Source organism: Vanellus vanellus, assembly GCF_965231255.1.
Source record: "Vanellus vanellus genome assembly, chromosome: 23".
NCBI classification, from domain to species: domain Eukaryota; kingdom Metazoa; phylum Chordata; class Aves; order Charadriiformes; family Charadriidae; genus Vanellus; species Vanellus vanellus.
Window position 1 is genome coordinate 5555229 of NC_138928.1, and position 17789 is coordinate 5573017.

The 17789-nt window shown below is 54.2% G+C and overlaps 1 protein-coding gene across 1 annotated transcript; it reads left to right on the plus strand.

Moving 5' to 3' along the window:
- Nucleotides 1-352: 352 nt before the first annotated feature.
- Nucleotides 353-12966, plus strand: LOC309680858 (complement receptor type 1-like; the record flags this gene model as incomplete). The annotated part of the gene is made up of 11 exons (XM_082494609.1): nucleotides 353-428; nucleotides 2109-2291; nucleotides 3821-4003; nucleotides 4565-4753; nucleotides 5069-5311; nucleotides 5365-5439; nucleotides 8871-9059; nucleotides 9533-9724; nucleotides 10424-10523; nucleotides 12199-12281; nucleotides 12893-12966. The coding sequence occupies 11 exons, from the start codon at nucleotides 353-355 to the stop codon at nucleotides 12964-12966; spliced, it is 1587 nt and encodes a 528-aa protein (XP_082350735.1).
- Between the last annotated feature and the right edge of the window lie 4823 nt (nucleotides 12967-17789).

Sequence of the window (17789 nt, forward strand, 5' to 3'; positions counted from 1 at the left end):
CCTGCGTGGCGCTGCCCAGCGCACCCACCGCAGCTCCCAGCGCGTCGGACACGAGGCCAGGATGCTGCAGAGCGGTTCTAGCTGCAAAACACCCTTATTCCCGCTGTCCCCGCCGGGGAAGGAGGCGGAGCAGCGTTCTGTCCCACGGCGCATCCTGGCTGGAGAGCGCGGGGGGGGGCAGCCCTCGCCGCGGCCGGGTCAGAAGGGCTGGGGGGTGGCAGTGTCAGCGTGGCTTGCCCGGCCTGTCCCCAACTTCCCACAGCTGCTTCCCCTTCCCCGGCGCGCCGCGGCGGGCTCTGGGCAGGGAGAGGCTCTCGCCATCCCACGCCGCGGTCCCGGCAGCTCCCGCACCATGCCGGTGTTTCTCCGCGGGCCGGGGCAGCTCCTGGCAGTGGTGGCGCTTGTGCTGCGGGCGGCCGGGGGTCTCGGTGAGTGTCGCTCCCCTGCTCGCTCTCTTTGCTTCTGTGGCTCAGCTCTGCTTACGGACCGAATATGTAACGATCGGGTCAGTAAAATTCAGCAGGAGACCTTCCTCTGCCTGAAGCGCCGCTATCCTCTCTCTGTGCCTGATGTTCTTGTAAGGATGATCTGAGCTCAGCGGCTGCTGCTAATTGCCCGTTTCTCCTCTTCGGCTGCACCTCTAGATACTTGCAGAGAGCCACCCCAAATTCCCAACGCTTTTCAGAAGTCTTACGTTGGGGTACGGATCCTCCCCAGGACCGGTGTTGAGGACAGCTGGCTCGGAGGCTACGAGCTGGTCCCTGGGACAGCCCGCGCTCGGGTCTCCTGTCGGCAGAACTTCTGCTCTGGGGTTTGGAACTCGCGCGGCAGGGAGTACATCTCACCCTTCGCCTCCGTCACCCGTGCGGTAGCTGAGAAGTGGTTCCCAGGGTGGGTCGGGGGATGTCCTTACGGTCTGGGGCTCAAAGATGCGGACGGTGCTAAGGTGGGGAGAGTCAATTAGATGGGTCATAGTTTTTACCAATTAATTAAAAAGGTCACAGTTAGCAATTTGAGCGGTATCAGGTTGACACCAAGGTCGATGCTTAAGTGCTGAGGCAGCCTGTAGGTGTCTTGAAGGAAGCTGGTGAATTGTCGTGCAGCCCGCGGACTGGCTGCAGTACAGAAGTGGGGGGTGCACACTGATGTCTCTAGGAAGGGGAACAACTTGCAGCTTCTGAGTGGAAGCTGACAGTTCCTTTAAAAATGGGTCATTTGAGCAACTTCTCCAGTGTGCACAGCTTCCCCAGCACCCCCCTGCAGAGGCATCTGCTGCCCCCCGGCTGCCAGTACCACCTTTACACCCTTTTTTAATTTTTTATTTTTTTTTTTTTTTTAAATTCACAGTGCTTAGTCCATTTTCCAAATCTAAACGTTGCCAATGGTGTGTCGCTACCTAAGCTGGGGCCTGGGGAGACACGTACGGAGACACTCTTTCCATGGGTACGGGTATCCAAGGCAGCGTCGCCCGCGCTGCCCTGACACGGTGCAGGTGTGGCGTTGCCTCTGGGATGCTGCCGTACCGGGGTGGGAACCGGGCACGATTTTAGGAGGCGTGCTGTGTCTTGGTGACCTGCCAGCATCTATTGTAAGGCATGAGGAAATCCCAGTTATACCCGCCTTTAGTTTGTTTTTCTCTGTCATTACGGTTTGTGACCAGCCCCAAAATATTTCTCACGGGAGATACGGTAGATGGACAAAAAAAGTGTTTTGTTGGGACGTCAGTGATGTACGCGTGTGATAGGGGTTATGCGGTTGTTGGAGAGCCTCTTGTTTGTTGTAAAGCTGGAGATGGGGCGCCAGCACCCCGGGGTCACCCCACTCCTGAGTGCGCAGGACTTGGACTGCAACCGCCTGGAGCGCGTGCTATCGGGAAAGGGCAGAAATAGTGTTTGATTGTGTGTAAGGGAAACGCTACACGTTTGGAGTCCTGCTGACGATGGCTGCTCAAGCACGCTTATTAATCCCTGAGGTCTCTGCCTCGGCTGCTGCATCTGTTAAACCGGCTTGTCTTCTCCTGCCGGACAGAGGTGCACTGACAGTTGGTCACCGTAACTGTATTCAGGAAGAATAACCCTAAAAGGCCCTTTTTGTTTGGTGATCCACAGAGGTTCAGTGTCCCGTCCCAGACATCGCACACGGACAGCTGAAACCTGCACAGAACTTCACCTACGGCAGCACGGCCACGCTCGAGTGCGACGCCGGCTACGTCCCCCTGAGTGCCACCACCACCACCGTGCGGTGCCTGGGCAACGGCAAATGGTATCCACGGGTGCCCGCCTGCACCCTTGGTACGCACACAGCTCTTTTCTCCTCACCTCACCCCCCATGTGCGAGTGCCTGCTCGTATTCCACTAAAAGAACGTGCAGTGGGCGCAGGAGAGGGGTTGGAGGATGGGCACCACGGTGAGCTGCGCTGTCTGAGGTTTGGTGGCAGGATTCGGGGCATACCTTACCGCCCTCAACAGCTCCCGGAAAGGAGGGGGTAGCAAGGGGGGGTTGGTCTCTTCTCCCAGGGAACAGGCGATGGGACAAGAGGAAATGGCCTCAAGTTGCGCCAGGGGAGGTTTAGGATGGATATTAGGAAGAATTTCTTCACCGAAAGGGTTGTCAAGCACCGGCACGGGCTGCCCAGGGCAGCGGTGGGGTCGCCGTCCCTGGGGGTGTTTAACAGCCGGGGAGACGTGGTGCTGAGGGACGTGGGTTAGGGGTAAGTTGGCAGTGCTGGGTTAATGCTTGGACTTGGTGATCTTAAAGGTCCCTTCCAAAAAACCCAATTCTGTGATCCCCTCTGCTCTTTCATGGCCCCTGGGTGTCGCGGCCGGGCTGGCCGCATCAGGCTGTCCCACCTGACTGCAGGGTGGCCCCCGGGAGACGCAAAAGTGTACAAGAATAAAGACTCATTAGATTCACCGCATCCTTTGGTGAATATTTCACCATTATTTTTTCCATTTCGGTGTGTCCCCCCCCCAGCGATGCTGAGGGTCACTGCTGTCCCTCGCTTCTCTCTGGGTTTCTACGCTCGCGCGAGGGGCAGGCTGGGCTCCCCCCGAGGCAGGGCTCAGCTTCGTCCCCAGCGCGTCTGCGGGGGAGACCTCCCACCTCTGAGGGTCCGTGTTGTCCCTGCTCTGGCACCAGGTCACTGTCCCTACCCTCCTGCCGTCGATTACGCGGACCGAAACCCTCAGCACTCGTTTCCAGTCGGGACGACCGTGACCTACTTCTGCAGATCCGGATACACTTTGCTCCCCGAAGTCTCCCCAGTAATTACTTGCCTTAAAAATTTCACATGGTCCGTAATCCCGAAGCTTTGCCAGAGTAAGTACACCATTCCCTTCGCTGTTCCAGCAAAGCATCAATTTAATGATGTGGAAATAACATTGTTTTGGAAATACCCGCTAGTGGTGCTGTGCCATAAGGACTTTATTGAGCCGTGCTTTAGCTCTCGTTAATGATAATTTTGCTTTTCAAAGGGTGGCATGGCTGAAAAGAAATAGCTGCAACTCACGCTGATTATTTAGCTGTTCAAACAATGACGCAGTGATGCAGCTAGCAAGGCACCATCCCTTCAGCACAATTCACAGCTAATCACAGGGCTCAGATCCTTCTGCCTTCCAAGATGAATGGTTGTTATCACATAATTACCATCCCTGAGCATGCCAGGTCCGGTTAGAGACGTCTGTCAGCAGTAACAGGCCGCCTGGCAGGTTCTCGGGGTCAGCAAGCCACCACCATGGGAAAACCCCCCGGTGCAAATGTCTCCCGCTCTCCCCTCCTGAGCCCAACCACGGAAGCTCTTTCTGATGCGGGTGTCCCTCAGAGGCGCAGTGTCCCAGTCCGACCGTCTGGCACGGCAGAGAGATCAGCCCCGGGAAAGCCGAATACACCTTTGGGCAGCAGGTGGAATTTCAGTGTGACCCCGGGTACGTGCTGAGGGGCAGCCAGAGGATCCAGTGCTGGTCTGACGGGACGTGGAGACCCCCGGTGCCGTACTGCGACAAGGGTGAGCGCGGACGGTGGGTGCTGGGAATGGCATCTCTGCAGCGGGTAGGAACAGCAGTGAGAAAATCGCGTAACCTGAGCGTCACTTCTCGGAGACAGTGGCGTTAGGAGAAGGGGTCCAAGTCACAGCATTAAATGGCTTTAACGTTTTAATTTTCTATCTAAATTGTAATTGATTTAATGTCTTGAGTAATGGGACTTGTAGCCATTTCTCAGAGGACCGTTCAAGGGGTTTACGATACTTACAATTCCCTGACCCCGTTTATGAGCAGGATATATTTCTTACGGAAAAGAGGAGGGGATAAGGGAATGTCGGCTGAAGGGGAGGGGGGGGAGGTCCACACTGAGGTCCTAGGGCTGTGCCATGCCGGGGTGGTGAGCTGGGTCAGCCTGGGAACACTGGCAGAGCCAGTGCCAAACCTGGCAAGCAGCAAGGAGGACTTTGGGGAGACCAGCCTGAAGTATAAACATCAAGAACTGGCTTCTCCTGTTACTTTCCTGCACTTCTCTCCCTGCCCGAACTAAGAAAATCTTAATTTTTCCTTTCCCTATCCTCCTGTAGTTTGTGGTCCCCCTCCAAAAATCCCCAACGGGCAGCACTCTGGCTTGAGAGTGGAGCAGTTCCCCTATGGCTTAGAAGTAAAGTACAGCTGTGCGGAGGGTCTGTCCCTCATTGGGGACACCTCCATCTACTGCACCTCCGACGATGGGGTGAACCTGGCGTGGAGCGGACCTGCCCCGGAGTGCAGGGGTGAGTCGTTTCCCCGTACGGGATCAGGCTGAAGCCAGGAGCTGGGGACGGTGCTGGGGGTAAGTCCCAGCCCCGTTACCCGCCCTGGTCCAGGAGCTCCAAACCCAGAGCCGCTTAACGAGCGGGCGGCTCCCCCAGCTCCTGTGCGACGGTCTCAGCGCCACGACCCGCTCAGTAACACCGGGGACCGGCAGGGTCTGCTACGCGGACGGCCGTCAGGCGGTCGGGAAGAGCGGCTCTGCTCCCCCTGACCCACTTCCCCGTTGTCCCCGGGGAAGGGCAGCGGCCGAACCCCCCTCTGCTCTCTTCCCGCAGTGGTTCGCTGCCCCAAGCCCGCGGTCGAGAGGGCGAGGATGACTCCGCGGAGGTTCACGTTTCCCTACGGGGCGGACGTGCGGTTCTCCTGTGACGAAGGCTTCGTGCTGCGCGGCGCTGCCGAGAGCCGGTGCCTGGCCGACGGCGCCTGGCACCCTCCGCTGCCCACCTGCCAGCCGGGTGGGTACCAGCCGGCAGCCGAGCCAGTGGCCCCCGCGCCGCTGCAGATGTCGGGGGGCAGCGGTGCGTAGCTGCGTCCGCCCTCGGGGCTCCCCGGTGCCTTCCCCTCGTTGCAGGAGGAACAGCTGATGTTTACCAGGCAACAGCTGAATTTTGCTTGACAGCCCTGTATAAAGGAGGCTCTAAGACAGGTCAGGAGACACCATCACTATTGACTTTGTCTTCAGTGCGCATTCTTACCGGCAAAGGTCGCTCTGCAGACTCCTGCATGGGGCTGCCTGGGCCGAGACGCTGTCAGAAAACAGCCGATGTATAACTCCGCTCGGCACTGTTCTGACCTTCACCCTCCCCTCTTGCAGGGCCTGGGGAAGTATCTGTGCTTTGATGTTTGGTTTCACACCTCCACAGGTTTAAGTTCGCCTGTACTGGCTCAGTCTTCACAAATTTCTTCGTTTTTTTTTCTACCTACGTCATGACAACCCTCTTGCTGAGCTGCCTTCTGCTGTGGGTTTTCCTTTCAGTTCTGTGTCCCCAACCACAAGTGGCCAACGGAAGGCTGAAAAGCCCTTTGGGTGGTAAAATGTGGTACCAAACAAACGTGACTGTCACTTTTGAATGCCTTCATGGATACCACTTTTCAGAGGATGGAGACATGGCTTCAGAAGATTCTTGGACAGCCACGTGCTTGCCTGACGGCAGCTGGACACCGCTGCCCAAGTGTGTAAGTGCCATAGCCTGACTGGGTTCCTGGATAGGCACTGCCTGACTTCCACTACAAAAAATAACTGTTTGAACTTCTTAAAAGCTCTTGGTTTATGGTACCAGTGGGGGACGCCGGCTGCGTTGGGGCAGTGCCTGGCAAACGGGACAGGAGTTGAGGCTCAGAGCTGAGGAGTGGGTGGCTCTCCGTCTGCTGCACTGCAAACTTACACGCTTCTTTCTGGGTTGTGTTTGGATTGTTTTACTTTTTAACAGAAGAAGGAAGGTGATGCTGATGTATGTGAAGAGGTTCGTTACCTTAGAACGGTCTTTGAATGCGGTGTGCCTATAGCAGAAGTGAAAACTCTACTGGAAATACAAAAACTGTTTCTGGAGATTAAAAAACTAAAGGTGGAACTAGACAACTTGGACAAGTGAGTCCTGTAATGCACTGTAATGATCACCTTTCCTTTGGTGAACACACAGTTCGTGTCGTCACAGTACCTATGAGAAGGCTGTCGGCGACTTTATGGTTCATGCTTGCGTGCATATAGCCAGAGAAACAATAACCAGTGTACGGGAGACTGCTTTTTCCATGCTAGATGCCAGAGCATAGAGAGATTTTTGCTTTTTTCCTTAAATCTGGCAAGCTCGATTTGATATTTCACAAACATGTTGATTCACATTTTATTTTATGAAGCATAGTAAGAAACTAAATTGAGTTGCTTTGAGTCACTGAATAAACTGTGCTAAGCTGATAGAAGGGGCACTGAAGTTGAGGGAAGTGAACTCCCAGCAGAGATGAGTGTCCGACCTCTGCTGTGATTTTCCGCCGGTGGTGTGCGCAATGCCGCTCCCCCTGCCCCTACCGACCGCAGCCTGGCACAGCACTACCTGCTGCTTCTGCTCAGAAATAGCAGTGAAGTGAGTGTTTAACTACGTGATTTCCTGTTAATCTAGCTCGTGATTTCTATTCGTCTAGTTACGGGCAGTGACATGCGAGAAGTGCCTTTGTAAAGGCTTCTATTCGCTTACCCCTGGATTTAAAGCCGGCAACAGGTTTCTGGCCCAGCACTGTACTCGACAGATATCTGTGGTGGTGTCATCTTCCCTGTCCCTATTTCTGGCAAGCAAATGCTAAGAATAAACGTTGTAAGTTTAAGTGCAGAGAATCAGGCAGCAAAGATTGTTCTTATTACTCAATAAACAAGGATCAATTTACGAAGCTCCGTGATGCAGCAATCACTCCTTCCCTTCAGGATTAAATAAAGAAGCAGGTGTAACCATGGCTGTCTTGTAATCTCTCACGCTGGCTGTAAATTAGGCAGATTTCCAGTGTGGTCCAACGGTTGTTCCAATAGAGAGCCGAGCCCTGGCAGCCCGGGATGGTCCTCGGGGCGCTGGGGACCCGCAGTGGGCACGGCAGGGCACGGCAGGGCACGGCATGGCACGGCAGGGCAGGCAGCCACGGGGCTGAGGGCACCGTGCAGCACAGCAGCGTGCTGCTGCCCGGGCTCGGTGGGAGAAGCGGGAGCAGTCGGCTCCTGCACAAGCAATTTGTGGCGGTATATCATAGCCAGATGTCTGCTTCTATGAGTTATTAGAGTTGCTTTAAATGTTAAAAGAGCCTAAAGCACAAAACCCAGGGAGGAGATGGTGCCTCCCACCTTTACACAGAAAGATGCTTTGATAGTGCACCCTGTGCTTCACCACCTCCCGGTGGGGAGATCTGCGATGAGAGGCACTCTCAGCCCCACTCTGGCTCTCCCCGTGCCACAAGGAGAGCAGGACTGCGTCCTCCTGGTGTGAGACCTCGCTCTCCTCCGCACTGGGCTCCCCTGGGGCTGCAAGCACAAAGTGTCTTATCTCCCCGTGCAAGGCTCGAAACCCATAAGCATGAATAAGAACTGGGTGTTCTGCACGTGTCTAAGAGTGTGTCTGAGTAGTCTTGACTGATGTCAGACGGGATATTTCGGAGCGTTAGTCAGTGCACAGATGTATTCACTCACACCCATTCCTAATTACAGATGAGTCAGGCAATCAAGAAAAAAATTAACAAATGAAAAGGATAACGCTTTTATTTTTTGTTTCACTAACTCTGCTTATGGAAGATCAGTGCTGCGTTACCTGCCAGCAAATGACTAAGTAGGCATTTTCCTACCCTGGATACAGCCTGGGGCTGGGGGGGGTCTTGTCTGCTCTGGTAGCATTTCGTTTTGCTAAAATTGTGCCAGTCAGTGCTCCCTGCCAGTCTCAGGTCAGTGGGTTGAGTTATTCCCCCATCCCTTATGGTGAGGCAGGAGGACCAGGAGGCTTTACCCGGGGCTGTGGATGACAGTTGTCCCCGCCCCTGGCTGCTCTCCGTGTCCCTGACAAAGGGTTTAGCTCCGTGGGTGTTCTGGAAAGGTTTCCACTGCTCCAGAGGCTTGGCCGAGCCTGCCGTGCTGCATCTCCTCCCAGCTTCAGAAGCAGCCCCTTGGAGCCGGCGGTGCTCGACAGAGGAGCACAGAAATTGCTGCAATGAAGTCTGCAGAACCAGGACGGGGGAAGCACCCCGGCACCCTGAGCTGCGGGGCGCCCGCTGCGGCACAGGGGTCTGCCCGCCCCGTGCTGCTCCTGGCCGTGCTGGGGCTCCTCGGCATGCCTGCGGCTCGCAGTGAGTACGGGGATGTGTGGGGAGGACCGGCGAGACCTGCCCAGGTCCCACCTTTGCTGTTCAGGGGCTGGGGAGGGGGATGCCACCACCCCAAACCCATTGCTGGATGCTCTCAGGGATGCTCTCAGGGATGCAGCCCCTCCTGGTGCCTTTGCCTGGAGGGAGAGCCTGGGCAAGCCCAGCTACGCTCCTGGGATGCTCGTTGGGGCTGGGAAGGGGTCAGGGAACAACGGGGTCCTCACCCGAGGGGGTCTTCTCCTGCTGCAGGTGACTGTGGGCCCCCACCTCGCATGACCCACTCCAGACCGTCCAGCGACGAGCAGGCCAGCAGCTTCCCCGTTGGATCCAAAGTGACGTACACGTGCATCGAAGGCGCCATCAAAATCCCTGGGAGGTCGGACATGGTGGTGTGCCTGCCCGGCGCGCGCTGGTCACAGCTGCCCGAGCCCTGCGGCCGTAAATACCTCCTTTCTCTGAAACGCCGCTCCCTCCTCTGCCTCTCGCTTGGCTTAAAAATTTCTGTCCCTTTCAGCGGCCGCTCTGCGGTGGCACCACCTCTCCTGGCCAGGTACAACCCCCCCTCCCTGAGCCGCGATGGGTGTGGGCTCCCCGCCCGCCGTCGCGGGGGTCAGTCGGAGGGTGGCCGGAGCCCAGGATGCTCGCGGGTCTCCCGAGCCCCCGCTGCACGTGCATGAGGCGGCTTCTTTCCCACTAACACCTTTGCCTGTGCAGTTAACGCAGCTCCATCTGCATTTTGCAAACGATGCGGTCGGCGGGGTAGCAGCCCGGTATGAAAACAGAAGTCGCCTGCGATGAACGCGAGGAGCTTTCCAAAAGCGCCTTAGTGAGAGCGTTTCGGTAACGCCAAGGTTTATTTCACGTGCCTCCCGGCGGGCGGCTCTCTCAGGACCGCTCTCCTTGCCTGCCAGGGAGCTGCGCTGTCCCGACAAGGCTGCGGTTTGCTGCCCTGTCCAAGGAGGACGAGAGGATTAATTTCTTTCCTGTTGGGACCAACGTGAGCTACGTCTGCCGCCCCGGCTACGAGAACACCTCGGAAAGTTCCCCCACCAGCACTTGCCTTGAAAACCTGGAGTGGTCGGAAGCTGCTGAGCTCTGCAGGAGTGAGTATCTCCGCTCCGCTCCGCTCCGCTCGCCGCAAAGCAGCTGGGGAGTTTGGAGCAGGTCAGGTAGCTGCTCCCAACCCGCCTGCTGAGATGCGGCCGGGCCGTTATCATCCCCACAGCTACATGCTTAATGCAAAATTAGGTGGGTATTCCTTGACATTAATATGTAGGACTGAACTGCAGGAGCATCAATAGTGTTCCGTTTGGGTTTTTTTTTTTCATTTTCTGCTGGCATGGACAGATCTGTTTTGATTTTCATGTTAGTAAATATGTCCACATCGGGACATAGCATACGCACAGGACAAATGCCAATTTGCAATTCTGGTGTTGAACTTCAAAATGAAGACAAAACACGTTTCTTGGTGAAATCCATGTAATGTTAAGACCGACGATGTGGCAGCAATACATTTGTCGCAGTCGAGTAACTCACTGCCAATCTATTGACATGGAAATATATCTGCCAATATTCTCCCCTGCCCTCCGGCGAGATGCTCGCCGCTGCGAGCGGGGAGCCCTGACGGGGATCCACACCTTCACCTGCAGCGGATTCCGGCTCCTGCCAGCCCGGCTGTGACACGCGGGAAGTAAAACGCTGTGGTACCTTTGGGTATAACCCTCTAAGTCTGTCCCTTATTCAGGCTTTTTTATCTCTCCATCGCTGCCCGTTACCGCTAACGCTGGCTTCTTCTCCGGCAGGGAGGTCCTGCGGGGAGCCGGGAGCGCTGCCCGGGGGCAGGATGGTCGCTCTCACCGACCTGCAGTTCGGTGCAAGAGTGAACGTGTTCTGCGAAGACGGGTGAGTCGCGGGGCAATGCCCCGAGCTGCGGCACGCCGGTGCCGATGCCGGAATACAAACTCCGGTCCAGTGCAATGGACTCCAGTCCAACTTGTGGACACGGGCTGGGCTGCTGTTTCACCATACACCACTCCTACGGTGCGGCTCCGAGGGCAGAGCGTGCGGCTGCTTTTCCCACTTGAATTACAGCTGTGGGCTGGGAAGGAATAGCACAGCTGGAGGGAAGGGCCTGCGGCCTGAATTTATGGCTGTCTTTGCCGTCAAGTGTCATCCAGAGGAAATTTAACTGCCCCAGGGTGTCTATTCCCACCAGGGCCCGCTGTGCTGTGCCACCAGTTTGTAACCATAGACTTCGAAACAGGTTACTTAAAATACTCCAATTTAACATATTTGAGATATATTGAATAAAAAGGGGTTATGCCTGAATTTTAAAAATCTGTGATGTTCAGCTGGAAAACTGCAGTGAAGCACTCTTTCCGCCGGTCAGTGAGCTGACCCACGCAGTCTGCCTGCTTTCCATCGGGGCGCACAGGCAGCAGACTGACTTGCAAAATTAAGCTCTTAAGGCTCCAGCGAGGATCCCTCCCCGCCCCGGCAGGAGCTGGCTGGCATCATCTGGCTGCTTCTGCCACTCTTTGCAGCTGCTTCAAATATAACAGAGGGGTTTTCTCCAGATGTTCCCTTAGGATGGACTTCGGGGAAATGACAGCATGTCCCACCCTGCTGGGGTTCAGCTAATCTTTGGAAATACACATCAGGGTGGAGGGATAATGTTATCCATCCCATCGAGATCAGATACTATCAATCACGTCCAAATGATGAATTTGTTTGAACAGGAGGATTTAATTCAGAGGTTGGGGAAGGTGTCGGTGCTGTCAGAACCAGATGTGTGAGGTTCCAGCAGGCAAACCCCAAAAGGCACTTTAATGAAGTGTAGATCCCATTTGCTCCTCGTTGTCCCTGCCGTATGTCCTGGATGCATTTGGATATTTGCAGAGACCAGCTGAGCAGGTACACCAGCAGTCTGCCGTCATTTGCTCTCCGGGCAAAACTTTAGCGGAACGGCTACGCCCGTACAACCCAAAGGCAGCGCGCTGGGGAGGAGGTGGCACGGGAGGCGGTTGGCGCACCGCCCTCTGCCACCAGCACCGCGCGTTTCAGCAGGTCCGGCCGACCGGCAGCACCCGGGGGCTGAGCCGCGGCCTTTAGAGGTGCTGTGTGTGCTCGGAGGGAGCTCCGCACCTCTTCACCGCATCCTGGTGGGTGACGGCGGGGTGGGAAAGGCGCGGGATGCCAGCAGCCCCAGTCCCAGCACTGCTCTCCGCCAGGAAGCAGGCAGGGACAGTTAGTCCCTGATGCAGCAAAATCCGAGCCCGATGCATCCACGTGGGAATCCACAGCTAACCTCAGCGCTGTCTGGCATTCCCTGCCTGCCCGGCTAGCCGCCGGCTACGACTTCTCCCATCCTTGCAATGAGTCAAAGGAGAGAATCGCCTAAAAATAGATTAACGAGGATCCTGGCAGAGAGCGAGGTGAAGGAGCTCTCCTGGTAACCAGCGCGGATCTGCAAACTGCCTTTTCTACATCCCTCATCATACTGCTACTGGGGAAAAGAATTGTTCTCAGTTTCTGGATAGTTACACAAATTTCTCTTTTCTTGTGTATTTTCACTTAGGTACAAGTTAAATGGGAGTCATTTCATCCAGTGTCAGCTTAGAGGAAACGGTGTTGGATGGAGTAAACTTCCAACTTGTGAACGTAAGATTAATCCAACCTTACTTTTGACTTCAGTCCCGTAGTCCCGCAGCCTGGCGTCTAGGCTAAACCTCTCGTCACACATTGGTTTTGTCGATATCATGCGGCAGATCCGTCACCAACACCCCAGCTGAGAAATACCCATTTTGCTGCTGACGCTGTATTTCGGCAGTTTTGTTCCCACAAGAACAACACGTTTTCTCATGACCTAAGGTAGCAGCGAAGGTGATGGGATGAGATTTCCAGGAATCGCAAGCCAGGATGTGGCAAGTTGCCTGTTTATTTCTGTGACCCTTGGAGTGAGGGAGAAAGACAGGGCAGCAGAAACACTTCAGAAACAAAAGGGAGGTGACCGAGACAGAAGGCAGTGCTAGTTGCCCATCTCCAGTTGTCCAAAAAGTCTGTTCTCTTCAAGAATTTTAGGTAGACTCAAGGAACATTTTGCATTTGCGTTATTACTGAAGCTTTTAGCAATGCCCATGTTGACCTTCTTTCCTGCAGTAATTACCTGCTCCTCACCTCCTCAAATTACCAACGGAAAGCACGATGGCGAAGGTGTAGAAAAATTTGTGTATAATTCGAGAGTGACTTACAGCTGCGACTCTGGCTTCCAGCTCGTCGGAAAGGCGAGCATCCGTTGTACGAGTACGGACAAAACGAACGGAGTCTGGAGCGGAGCTGCGCCTGAATGCAAAGGTGCTTTCATTGGAGCTTAGTGTTTATTGCGAGTTCAGTATTTGGTACGCACCAGCTTAACATACTGTGATTGCTTAGTACAGGAGGTGTCAGGGGTGTGTCTCGTTGCAATTTTAAAGAGAAAAAATGCAGTGCTGCTAAAGTGAGTAAGGAGTGAGCGGTCTGTGCAGGAAAGGCGGAGTGCTCCTAGCAATGCGTACTCTTTATACCCTAGAGAAAAGCACATCTGTCAAACTTGGAGCAAAAGAAACGGAAAGGAGTCCTCCTCCCAGAAGTGAGTTGAAATGATTCCGCATTAAGTCCCACGTTTCCCAACTTAATTTGCTCCTTTATCACAGTTCTATGAAAAAGCCATTCAATGAATTTCACACCGTGATTTTCTTTCTTTTCAGATTCCCACGGAAATGCCATCCAACCGTCTAAGAAGGCTTTCACGTGGGAAATGAAGCTCAACCTTTATAAAAAGTCACTCCAAAATACCATCTCCTCCTCCCATTCTTCTTCTTTCTTCAGGACACCAGGTCAGTCCTGGAGGCTCGTTTGGAGTTCAGGGGAACTCTTCAATGGGACTCCCTGGTGACTCCCAGCCCCGTACCTGGAGCTTTTGTTTTTTCACATGTTTCTCTTCAGCGTCACGGAGCTGTGCTACCTCAGCGTTCAGATTTGTTGTACCTTTGTACAAAACCCAAAACTACTATTCTCCTGGGACCAGCCAAGGATCCGTGTGTCCTCCAAAGTACATGGGGATCTCTGGCATCCTCCCCCAAGCCAGCTGCTTTGAAAACTTAAAACGGTCTAAAGTTGCATCATTTTGTGGAAGTGAGCGCTTTTTTTTTTTGTCATGTTCTTTTCTTCTATAAGTTTTCTCTATGTAATTTTTCGCTGGTTGGGCATCTGGTTCAAAGCTCGAGTTTGACTGAACTCACTTCCTCCTCTTAAAAAAAATCTTTGCTTTATATGACACATATCTTCACGTATCGTTTCCTTGCTCTTGTATTATTATAGATTCTGTTTAACTTTTTTTTTGCCATGTGGAAAAGCAAGAGATAACTTTATACCACGTAGCCTTTAGAGGGCTTCTGCCCTTGTTCCGGCAGCGAGAGGCAGTGCACTAACACTAACCTTGTTCCACTCCAGCGAGGTCGTGGGCAGCCAGGAGGAGTCGGACGTGGCAGAAGTGCTGCTACAGCAGATTCCCCATCCGCTGCAAAGGATTATTTTACCCCTAAGAAGGGTGAGTGTCAGTTGTGTTGGAAATGATGTCTGGGTGGGAACGTTATGTGTGTAATTGTAATTAATAAAGACAAAACACCCACTGGAGGGTCTTTCTGGAGGCTGGAAGAAAAGCGTTCCTCTGGTGCCAGGGTCAAGCTGAGCTTGCCCATCCCCGAGCCATCTCTCTGGGGTCAAAACCGGGAAATCTGTCACCCCCGTCACGGTGGATTTTGTGCGTGACGCCGCACAGCCCGGGGCTATTACCCAAATGTGACGGGGCTGGTGCTTAAGCCCGGCTGCAGAAACGCCCCCGTGCAGGTGCGGTGTGGCCAGGAGGGGTTGTCCCCTTTGCCGCGTCATTTCTCACGGGGGCTGTTGTTCCAACCTGCTGGCATCGCCCGGCCGGCGGCTGGGACCGCAGCCCCAGGGGGTTTGTCTGGTCTGTTAAACACGGGATCGGAGAATGCCACCTGCGGGGTTAAGGGCAGGTTAACGGGGCCGCGTGCTTGGGCACGTGTAGGAGTGTGTGCGGGGAAGGCGTTGCAGTGGTACCAGTGTAGGAAAAGGGCTCCAAGCAGGGCTTTGCAGGCCTTAAAGGGGATGAAGTCTGGTGATGTTGGGGCCTTGGTAGGAACAAACGAAGGCTGGAAGCATCCTAGATCGTACAACGTGGAAGGAAAGGAGAAAACTTTGTCCTTGGTTTGTTTTTTTTTTTTCTTTGCCTAAAAGTCCCCGCTTTGCTCTATTACGTAACTTAAGAATGCCGATTGATTTAAAAATCCCTTCCTCTTGGTTTTTCTTTTTTTACTATTTTGTCATTTTTGGCACTTCTTCAGGAGATCATGCCAAAGCAGCAGCTTAACACATGATCTAACATGTGAGAACTGTGGCTCTGCATTGTACTTCAGGCGCTTGGCTCCGCTGCCCCAAAACCACGGCTCCGGTGAAACCAGCCGCGGGGCGCCAGGAGGCTGGAGCAAGGGATGAGCTGGGGGAAAACAGCCTCTAGTGCTTGAAGGAGGAATTGGTTTGGGCTTTTCTAAAGTGAAGTGCTCAAATTCACCCCCAGACTGGGTGGGTTTTTAAAAATCTGGGCAGAATGTTTAACTCGCCTTGAAACTACAGCCGGGCTAATCTCCGTGTGAGTGTTTCCTTCCCTCAGGCCGTGTATACAGCACATGGAAAGTGCCTGGAAAGACTTATCTGTACCTTTGAAGCACTTTGTTTGTGACCGGTCTCTTCTCCTCCAGTGACAAAGGGACCCCCGTGGAAGAAACCGCAGGAGGAGGCGTTTGCACTGGCGTGATTCGAAGAGAACTGTGGCGTGCTGCTCTTCCCACCATCTCTCTGCAGGTGTAGATGAGGCGCACAGCTGGAGGGGATCCCACCTACCGAAATATACTGTTATCCTTTCAAACAAAAACAGCACTGTAAACATAATGCATGCAAACCCTTCGCCGTGCCCCACGCAATGGTCGTGCTGCTGAGGACTCTTGCACTTTGCTTTAAAGCAAAGAATAAGGTAGATCGGGTGTGTCCCATGTGCACATATAAAGTGCTTCTTTCTTTTTTTTTTTTTTTTTTTTTTAATTGTAATATGTTTTAATGTTGCAAGAAATTGATTGAAAATGCAAGAGCTGGCTAATTCTCATAGTTGCTTCTCCCATCTGAGTTTTTCTCCCTTTCAGTAATTTCCTCCTGCCACCCTGAATCCAGCCACGACCTGAGCGGCCTTTCTCGGGGGGGCGGGGGGGGGTGGGGGGGTGGGGAGCTGCACTTCCTCAGAAACGCCTCAGGCCTTCTGCAGAATGTCTGACCCGGCTCGGTTATGTCATACCCATGTGACGCGGTGTTTCCACAACCGCGTGTTGCCGTGCTCCCCTGGCGATGCCGACCTGCTGCCATAACAGCCCCCGTGACTCCGAACTCCCCGCACGGGCTGTGAGACCCACACCTCCACGGGTGAGCTGCTCCCTTACCTTCCCGCGACTTTCTGGCTGGGGGGGTCCGGGTGCAGATACACCCGTGCGAGCTGCCAGCAGGGTTGTGCTGAAAGCAAAATACTGACTTGTCTCTCTTGAGAAGTTATAAGCTCCTTTCCTTTTAGGAAATCATAGTGCTTTACACGCTAAATTGAATATTGATCTTTATATCTTCAGTACTTCAAGCACTTTCTTTAGCAAAAACTTTTTTGTGTCAGACGTAAGTTCTTTGCAGTTTATATTTCTGTTCAGACTACGTGAAAGACAACAGCCACGAGTGGTCTGGGTATCTCCCCATCTCGAACTGCAAAAGAGCCACTTCTGCTTTCCAAACGGAAGAAGGCAGCTCCGTGACGCTGCGGGCCGCGAGCGCGCCGACACGGGGAAGCGACTGCTGAACATACTCTGCGGTGCTGTCATACTGCAATGGAGAGACTGGAAATGTCGGGCTTTTGTTGGTTGCTTACCGTCTTTGTCCTATATGGAACACTAAAGCTTCCAAAACCTTTCTGGGATTTTATTTACATTTAGCAATAAACGGTAATTGTTTATAAAGGAGAGACCATGAATTCAGCTGCCTGCTGTTCCCTTCTCATATTCTATTCTCTTTTCAGGAAGGTATCAGCTTTTAGATATCACAGAATGGTTTGGGTTGGAAGGGACCTTAAAGACCACCCAGTGCCACCCCCTGCCCCGGGCAGGGCCACCTCCCCCCAGCCCAGGTTGCTCCCAGCCCCGTCCAACCCGGCCTTGAGCACCTCCAGGGATGGGGCAGCCACAGCTCCTCGGGGCACCCTGCGCCGGGGGCTCACAGTAAAGGATTTCTTCCTTATATCTAGACTGAATCTCCCCTCTGCCAGTGTGAAACCGTTCCCCCTCGTCCCACCGCTCCCCTCCCAGATCCAGAGTCCCTCCCCAGCTCTCCTGGAGCCCCTTTAGGCACTGGAAGGGGCTCTGAGGTCCTCCCGAAGCCTTCTCTGAACCCCCCCACCTCTCCCAGCCTGTCCTCCCAGCAGAGGGGCTCCAGCCCTCAGATCCGCTTCGTGGCCCTATCTTGATATACCTTGACAATGTTCAGATTTGCTGTTCAATCATTTCTTTATCAGCACTTTTACTTGTTTTCTCAATTTCCTCCTATGCAAGTTTAACTTGTTGGTTTTTTTTAAAAAAAACAAAAAAAAAAAAAGGGGGCAGCAGGTGATGTCCCAGGCTGCTGCCCTGCCCTGGGGGGGGGTGTGGAAAGCCGAGAGCACCGCCACCAGCGCAACCCCTGGTTTTGCTGGAAACCTCACGTGTTTCCAGTCGGAGCCGGGCGGCGTCGGTGCACAGAGCGGCGCGGGGCAGGCTCCCCTCCGTACGTGCCTGCGCCTCTGCCGCTGCCATCTGCTTGGCCCGATTTCTGCAGCACGTGGAAGGGATGGCAGAGCAAGATAAAGCCGGTCGCCCTCGGCGGCTGCGGCTGAGCAGGCGCAGACCCGCTATCGCAGGGCTCAGCTGCCGGGGCAGCTCCTGCCTGGGAGGTTTTGGTGCTCAGTCGGTTACTGGGGCAAAATGGGACAGCAAACGTGGGTGGCAGAGAGGCAGAGGGACGGGCCGGTCTGAGCCTGATGGGCTCGGC